The following is an 8,371-nucleotide window of genomic DNA, read 5'->3' as shown; positions in this document are numbered from 1 at the left end:
TAATCCTCCCCCACTGCAACGTCCCACTGCAACTTGAGACCATTACTCCTTGTTCTGTCATCTGGTACCACTGAGAACAGCAGAGCTCCATCCTCTTTGGAACCCCCTTTCAGGTAGTTGAAAGCAGCTATCAAATCCCCCCTCACTCCTCTCTTCCGCAGACTAAACAAGCCCCGTTCCTTCAGCCTATTTCACTCTGTTCGACAACCCAGGTCACACAGGCCTCTTAGCCACTTTCCTATGAGCCTCTCATGTGAAGTGCTAGATCAGAAAAGAGGGGGGATTACAAAGAACATTTCACCTTCAATTTGTTTAAAAGCAACACAGACCCTGCCAGACAGCGTGCCCCCACAGGCTCACCCCTCACTCCCGGAGCTAGGGCCACACCCCCCTCGGCTGTTTCTGCTGTTGGAGTCCGGGGCCCTCCCGCGAGGGCGTGAGACTTTTGCTCGGGGCGGGAGGGTGGCAGGCTATCAGCAGGCGTTCCCCGGGGGGTGCAGCGACATCCCCGAGCAGGGGCTGTTCCTGGGGCACTTCGCAGGGTGGCTACCCAGGCCTGGGGGGCAATGCCTGGGCATGGGGCTGTTCTCACGGCCTAGCGGGGCGCAGGGCCTGGCCCGGGGGCTGTTCCCAAGGCTGAGCTGGGGCGGGACGGTCCCTGCAGCAGTTGCCAGGGGAAGGGGCTGTTCCCAGGCCCTAGGGTCTGCCGAAGGGGCCGCGCCCCGCACCGTGGGCAAGGGGCAGCTCCAGCTCCCAGGGTCAGGCCCTGGCCCGGGGGGCTCGGCGGGTCCCTCCGCCCGGGCCTGGGGGGGTCCGGGCCCAGGGCCCGGGGGAGCGCGGCCTGCCCGGGGCCTAGAACGGGGGCGGGGGGAGTAACCGCGGCCACCGCTTCCGCCCGCCCCGGAACCCACGTAGCCCCCGGGCCAGCGCGCCGGCGTCACGCGCGTGGGTCGCCGTGGGATGTCGTCGGCCAGCGGCACTCCCGGGCGCGGCGGTATGACGTGGCGGTCTCGCGCGATCTCGGCCCCACAAACCGCCCCGTGAGCCTCTGCGGCCCCTCTTTGCTGCCGGCGCCGCTCGGGATGGGTGAGTAGGGCCGCGGCTCCGGGCCCGCCGCCATCCGCCGCCATCCGCCCGCGGGGCCGGCGGCGCGGGGCCGGGCGCGGCGCGAGAGGCCGCTGCGGGGCGGGAGGAGGCGGGATGCCGGGGTCCCGCGCGGCGCGGGCTGGGGCGGGCCCGCCGCTGCCGCCGCCTCCTGCGGGTGGGGTGGGCTGCGGCGCCAGAGCTCCCCCCCCTTCCTCCGGCTGCGGGGGCCTTGCGGGTCGGCAGCCTCCGTCGCCTGCCCCCCCGCCCGGCCGGCTGGGGGCCCTGCAGCGGGCACGAGGCCTGGGCGCAGCCTGACCCGCCCTGCGACCAGGTGGGTGTGAGCCCGTCGGGCGGGCGTTGTGGCGCGGGCTGGGGTGCAGGGCTCGTGATCGCAAAGCGCCCCAGTCTGGGAGGGGACCGTTTCCTTTCGTGCCATGCGCTGGCTTTGCTGGGCGCTTCGGCTCTGAGTATCCGTGATGAAGCTTCTCTACTTGCTGCATTAGACCGAATGCACCGTGTGGAAATGAACCTTGGAGAGCTGAGTACTCGGAGCGTTGCTGTTGTACGCTTGGGTGGGCTCATCTGCCTCTCTGACTTGCTGCTCTTTGGTTTAACCCAGGTATCTCTAGGGACAACTGGCACAAGCGTCGCAAGACTGGGGGCAAAAGGAAGCCCTACCACAAGAAGAGGAAGTATGAGTTGGGGCGACCGCCCGCCAACACCAAGGTGGGGGATTTGGACGTTGGGGATAACTGGATGGTGCTGCCCTGGCCAGCTTAGAAAATGCTGTGTTAGTTTCTGGCTTCATACTGCAGTGATAAGGACTTGTGAAAATGCACTGCTTTATCAGTCAGTACTCTAATTTCTGCCTGTGTTCTTCTGAGCAGTGGCATTTCCCTATCTCTCCCTCCCTCCCTCTCTTCTCCCCCCCTGGGATTTCAGCATTACATTAGTTCAGAGTGTTACTGGTTTAGGAGGCAATTGGAGTGATGAGAACTTCACCTTAGGTGGGTACTATGGACCGTTTCGGTCGCAATTACTGCGCCTGCCGATGCTAGGATCTGTCATAGTTACACTGACCATATTGCCTTTCAGCCTGAAACTCAAGGTCTGCTCTCCCCTAGGATATTGTTAGCAGCTATGTTTTTGTTGTTGTTACAGATTGGCCCGCGCCGGATTCACACAGTGAGGGTTCGTGGTGGTAACAAGAAATATCGTGCTCTGCGCTTGGACGTTGGTAACTTCTCTTGGGGCTCTGAATGTAAGTAGAAAGATGAGAATGCGGGCCCCTCGCATCTAGAAAGCAACTCAGTCTTTTTCTCGCTGTGTCAGCCATCCGTGAAAACAACAAGGAGTCCGGTGGCACCTTAAAGACTTAAAAACCCCACTTCTTCAGATGCATGGAGTGAAAATTACAGATGCAGACATAGACTGACACATGAAGAGAAGGGAGTTACCTCACAAGACTTTCCACTCCATGCATCTGAAGAAGTGGGGTTTTTACCCATGAAAGCTTATGCTCAAATAAATCTGTTCATCTTTAAGGTGCCACCAGACTCCTTGCTGTTTTTGTGGATACAGACTAACACAGCTACCCCCTGATACTAACCATCTGTGGTACTGCTGGACTGGAGGAATGATCCAAACAAACAGCTTGGATACTGATCTTCAGCAATGTGGTTGTCTGTACAGTGTTTGGTTCTGGAGCAGTGTGAATAATGATGATAACTTTGACCTTAGGTGGGCTTATTAGAAGGTTTGGAGGCCTTTGTAAAGCTCATAGTGATAGGAACGTCATAGTTACACTGAGTGCATTGCTCACAGAAGCTCTTGTTTCAGGAGGGGGGCAGCTGTCATGGAGTTTTCACATTAAAAACAAATGATTGTCAAATGATTGGTTTAGATTTACAGCTTTCAGCAGAATGTGCTCCCTGTCTCCAAGTGTTTGTTATCTAAATAAAGCAAGACAAAACAGTTCAGGAGAATGGAGAACATGAGGGTCCTTGATGAGAATGGTTTGCTGGAACAGGTGGTTTTGAAGGAGAATGCCCTACAAAAGTGTTGGAGGGTGGGGAAGAGTTTTGAAAAGGAGTCGGGCATTCAAGTGAGAGGATGGGGATATGTAATCCTGCTACTGCCATCATCAGTACTCTTGGAGGCAAGGAGTGTCTTTTGCTTGTGCCATGCTAAGACCAGGGGATTCCAATCCTGGCTATTCTTTTGGATGCTTCTGTAATACAAATAATAAATAGTAAATCTGGTGCAGGTTAATGATGACTGAGAGGTGGTTTGTCTGACATGAGGTAGAGGGGAAATGGTCTCTCTCCAGTTAGTAGTGAAGTATTATGAAAGTCACAATCCCTTGTTAGCAATCTCAGCAGGGAGGCCAAAAATTGAATGGGCTGTGAAGACTGAGCTTCCCCCCTTTCTTTAGAGACAGTCCCTAACCAACAGGCATGAGCCAGCACTGCTGAGCAGTGGGGAAAGCCAGCATTGCTGCTGTGCTTGTCCTGTGGACAAATTAAAGACTTGAGTCCCCGGGGATGGCAACTGCTAAACTTATTAAAGCAAAACGACTACCATAAAATGGTGTTTTACCCCACTGTGGAGTGACCTGTGGTCTCTAGAGGCCTTTTGGGGTGGGAAACCCAGCTTGCTGCTCAGATTCCGTAGTAAAGTCTTGATCCTGCAAACAGAGTGTAGTGCTTGCTGCAGGGAGAGTCCCATTCACTTCCATGGGGTCGATTACCCATGGTAGGAAGGATTCACAGGATTGGGCCTTGACTCTCTGCACTTGTCTTTTATGCAACTTGTGTGGTAATAACTTTCAGATGACAGGTTTCAGAGTAACAGCCGTGTTAGTCTGTATTCGCAAAAAGAAAAGGAGTACTTGTGGCACCTTAGAGACTAACCAATTTATTTGAGCATGAGCTTTCGTGAGCTACAGCTCACTTCATAGGATGCGTACCGTGGAAACTGCAGCAGACTTTATATACACACAGAGAATATGAAACAATACCTCCTCCCACCCCACTGTCCTGCTGGTAATAGCTTATCTAAAGTGATCATCAGGTTGGGCCATTTCCAGCACAAATCCAGGTTTTCTCACCCTCCACCCCCCCCACACAAATTCACTCTCCTGCTGGTGATAGCCCATCCAAAGTGACAACTCTTTACACAATGTGCATGATAATCAAGTTGGGCCATTTCCTGCACAAATCCAGGTTCTCTCACCCCCTCCCCCCCCGCCCAAAAACCACACACACAAACTCACTATCCTGCTGGTAATAGCTCATCCAAAGTGACCACTCTCCCTACAATGTGCATGATAATCAAGGTGGGCCATTTCCAGCACAAATCCAGGTTTTCTCACACACCCCCCCCCCATACACACACAAACTCACTCTCCTGCTGGTAATAGCTCTTGGAGAGTGGTCAGTTTGGATGAGCTATTACCAGCAGGAGAGTGAGTTTGTGTGTGTATGGGGGTGGGTGGGGTGTGAGAAAACCTGGATTTGTGCTGGAAATGGCCCACCTTGATTATCATGCACATTGTAGGGAGAGTGGTCACTTTGGATGAGCTATTACCAGCAGGATAGTGAGTTTGTGTGTGTGGTTTTTGGGAGGGGGGTGAGGGGGTGAGAGAACCTGGATTTGTGCTGGAAATGGCCCAACCTGATGATCACTTTAGATAAGCTATTACCAGCAGGACAGTGGGGTGGGAGGAGGTATTGTTTCATATTCTCTGTGTGTATATAAAGTCTGCTGCAGTTTCCACGGTACGCATCGGATGAAGTGAGCTGTAGCTCAAATAAATTGGTTAGTCTCTAAACTTTCAGATGAGAAGTTTGATTTCAACAAATGAGACTGGGGGAGGAGGAGGAGGATGCACAGGACCATGCTGGAGTTTATCTAGTGCTTTATTTAGAGCGGGTGTAGCTTTCCATTTGCAGGTCTCTTTCCGGAACCCATATAGGCTGCACTGGGAGAGGAAAGGATATACCGAAAGGACTCCCCAAGTAGTTGAAGGATAAACTTCCAAAGAGGTGTGGGTTGAGCACTGAAGATGCTGTGTTGTCTGCTTTGATGATACATCCATTGTAAAAGCTTGTCTGGGGTTTAATGAATTCCCTTGTTTTCCAAGGCTGCACCCGCAAGACCAGAATCATTGATGTGGTCTACAATGCTTCCAACAATGAGCTGGTGCGGACAAAGACCCTGGTGAAGAACTGCATTGTTCTCATTGACAGCACCCCATACCGACAGTGGTATGAAGCCCACTATGCCTTGCCCCTCGGACGCAAGAAGGGTGCTAAACTGGTATGTGCTGGGCTGAGAGATCTGTTCTTGATGCTGTGTGAATCATGCCAGTCTGCTTGCTGGGCAGGGATTGCAAAGTCTGCACTGTGTTCCTGCCTTGCTTAATACCAGTCACTGCTGTCAGTTCTGCCTCTTAGCAATTTTGAACAAAGTATTTCAGAATTGCATTCGGGACCAACTCTAACCATTTGAGATGTTCTCATTTGGAGCCACATGGCCGTTCCAAAGGGAATGCTGGTTCCTTAAAACCATTGTTCCACGGAGCCATCGCCATGGCTTTTGCACTTGGCAGTGTTAGATTAGTGGAGGGATCTGCCCCTTAGAGCTTCCTTGGTCTTCTGATGATGATAACTTTGTCCAGTTCTGCTACTGAATGGAGAGCGATGACAACTTGTGATGCTGAAGAAGACTAGCGGGCAAGTTGGGGCCTCACTGCAGGGAGCAAGCTTCTGCTTCTAGAGAAGATTCCTACATGTTAGTCAGTTACGTAGGATTTTGGGTCCTGCCTGCAATGTGTTTTTTGGGGCAGAAGTTTGGACTATTCAGTTTATTGTTGGATAGTTGGTGTAGGTTGGCCTGTTAACATTGTCTGGTTGTTTGGAGACACATTCAGATCATTACTCCAGTCTGTGTGGTTGCGGGAAGGGAAATTCAGTTGATTTTTGGGGAGGAGGGTAGTTCAGACTTCCTACGGTTTGTCCTTTTGGAAGAGTTTCCTATGCCTGTGTAGTGCACATCCCTTCTGGAGCCTGATCCCTGGCCCTGTAAACTAACAGCAAAGGCTGGTTGGTGTTGCAGCTGCATTCATGCCTCATATCTAAGGATTTTGGCTAGCAGAGGTTGCCTATTCTATGCGCGTGGACAATGACTAACAGCAGTCATTGCTGGACGATGGGGGACAATTGCTTTCCCAGAAACTCATTCACTGTCAGTAGCCTCCTCTCCTGCCTTGTGTTTTCCATACATGATCAGGCATGTTTTGGGCCAGGACTGTAACCAGGGTTATTGCACTGTAGTGTTCACCAAAGTGGTACTGGAAATACAAAGAGTTTCTGACATGACAATTGAGTATTGTGCTCTAAAATCATGCCTTTTCCTGCATAAACTATTTCTGCTCCTTTCCAGACGTGGAAGGAATATAGAGATAATGCCACTGAGCAGAAAAAGGGAATTCAGTGGGAGGCTTCCAACAAAAAGGTGGACAGTTAAACCCAGTCTGTTCTCAGTCCTTTCTCTGGCTTTGTTTCAGACTCCTGAAGAGGAGGAAATCTTAAACAAGAAGCGTTCAAAGAAGATCCAGAAGAAATATGACGAGCGGAAGAAAAACGCCAAGATCAGCAGCATCCTGGAGGAGCAGTTCCAGCAGGGAAAGCTGCTTGGTGAGTCCCCAGGGAGGGAGAACTCAGTGGACTATACAGGCACAAAGAAAAGGTGCCAGAGCAGAAACTATTCTTTTTAGTATTTCTAAAATCCTGTCTGGATTAGTCAGCCTGATAAAGCCATGCAGAGGTGCAGATAGAAAGTGACGGGGGAGTTCATCTGTTGTAAGTAGGCTTGGCAGAGTTTGATTTTTATAATTTCGACAGTTATCTGTGTTTGTTTTAAGTATTTTTATCTATTTTAAATTTTTCACCGTTGCAGGAAATTATGGGGGTGTTAGCCAGTAGTAATTATTTAATGACCGTAGATGTTGAGATTCAAAAAATTAAAGCTTTAGAACTATTAAAACACAAATTGTGAGCATCACATGTCAAAATCTGCCAAGGAAATATCTTTAAATCAAACTGATAAGTTCTAAAATAGCAGTATCTGTAAATGTTGGTAATTGTCGCTGGAAATGTTTGTTTCATCAGCTTGTGCTTATATGGTGAAATGGACATCTACCGATTTTAAAAAACTGACTCCTTCCAAGCCTAGTTGTAAAATGTTTTTAGTGAATCTTAGCCACAGCTTTCCTTTCATGTGTCTGGATTCTGGAGGGTCCAGCAATTTTGGCCCCGGTGGGAAGGAAAAATTTCCCACATCTCAGCTGGCACATTTGTTCAGCTCCTGGAATTGCTCAGCCCTGGCTAGTGGTCATTCTCTATAGGCCTTTCTCTGGTAAGACTTGCCAGTGTTGTGAAAAGCCTAAGGCCAGGTCTGCGTTACAGACCTGTATCGTCTAACTACGTTGCTCAGGGGTGTGAAAAATGGACACTGACCTAACTCCCGGGGTAGACAGTGCTAAGTCGATGGGAGAGGCTCTCCTGTTGGCTTAGTAGTGTCTTCAGTACTGTGCTGCTGTAGCACTTTAATGAAGACAAGTCCTAAGGCTGCTTGTGCATCCTCTCTGCGGTGAGCAGCTTTCTTGGGCTTAGCAAGTAACACCTTTCACCTATCTGCCGTTGTGCATGGGTGGCCTGCTATTCTGAAGTCTTCTGGTGATGAGGACACTGTCCAGTTCTGCTACTGAATTTGAGCGATGACAATTGGAAATCTGAAGAGGACTTCACTAGTGCGTACCTTTCCCCTCAGTCTTGCATAGCCCCACAGCTGTGCCTGAGCAGGTCCTTTCAGGGAGATGCTCACTAACATAATGATTTGTTTGAAGACATGTTACTGGCCTTTGTTTGACGAGGCCAAGAAAGGTTGACAGTAGAGGGCAAGAAAGAGTCCAGCTTGTTTGGATGGACACTGATGTGAGAGTCCGTAGCAGTGTAGCTCCCATTTCTTTTTCCCTGACCTAATGACTGACTTCTCATTGCAGCTTGCATCGCCTCCAGACCTGGACAGTGTGGCCGAGCAGACGGCTATATTCTGGAAGGCAAGGAACTAGAATTCTACCTGAGGAAGATCAAGGCCAGGAAAGGCAAATGAATGTACGATACACAACTAAAAGACCGAATAAAAACCCCAGAGTCTTGTTATAAAAGGGTAGTGTGCTTATTTGTGTGTGGAGAGAGGCAGGGCTTGTGAAGCTCCTTTC

The 8,371-nt window shown here is 50.7% G+C and overlaps 1 protein-coding gene across 1 annotated transcript; it reads left to right on the top strand.

Moving 5' to 3' along the window:
- The first annotated feature begins 933 nt into the window (after nt 1–933).
- RPS8 (ribosomal protein S8) lies at nt 934–8,317 on the top strand. Its single transcript, XM_084636497.1, has 6 exons — nt 934–1,086; nt 1,706–1,812; nt 2,248–2,347; nt 5,231–5,406; nt 6,656–6,785; nt 8,153–8,317. The coding sequence occupies exons 1-6, from the start codon at nt 1,083–1,085 to the stop codon at nt 8,260–8,262; spliced, it is 627 nt and encodes a 208-aa protein (XP_084492623.1). The 5' UTR covers nt 934–1,082; the 3' UTR covers nt 8,263–8,317.
- The last annotated feature ends 54 nt before the right edge of the window (nt 8,318–8,371 follow it).

This window comes from Lepidochelys olivacea (genome assembly GCF_965140295.1).
Source record: "Lepidochelys olivacea isolate rLepOli2 genome assembly, chromosome: 8".
Lineage (NCBI taxonomy): Eukaryota > Metazoa > Chordata > Testudines > Cheloniidae > Lepidochelys > Lepidochelys olivacea.
This window is presented reverse-complemented; position numbering and strand designations above follow the sequence as displayed.

Excerpts from the sequence above, each read along its gene's own strand:
- RPS8 (XM_084636497.1), top strand. Across the intron at positions 2,348-5,230 it reads CTTCTCTTGGGGCTCTGAAT|GCTGCACCCGCAAGACCAGA; the intron begins GTAAGTAGAAAG and ends TTGTTTTCCAAG. Across the intron at positions 5,407-6,655 it reads GCAAGAAGGGTGCTAAACTG|ACTCCTGAAGAGGAGGAAAT; the intron begins GTATGTGCTGGG and ends GCTTTGTTTCAG.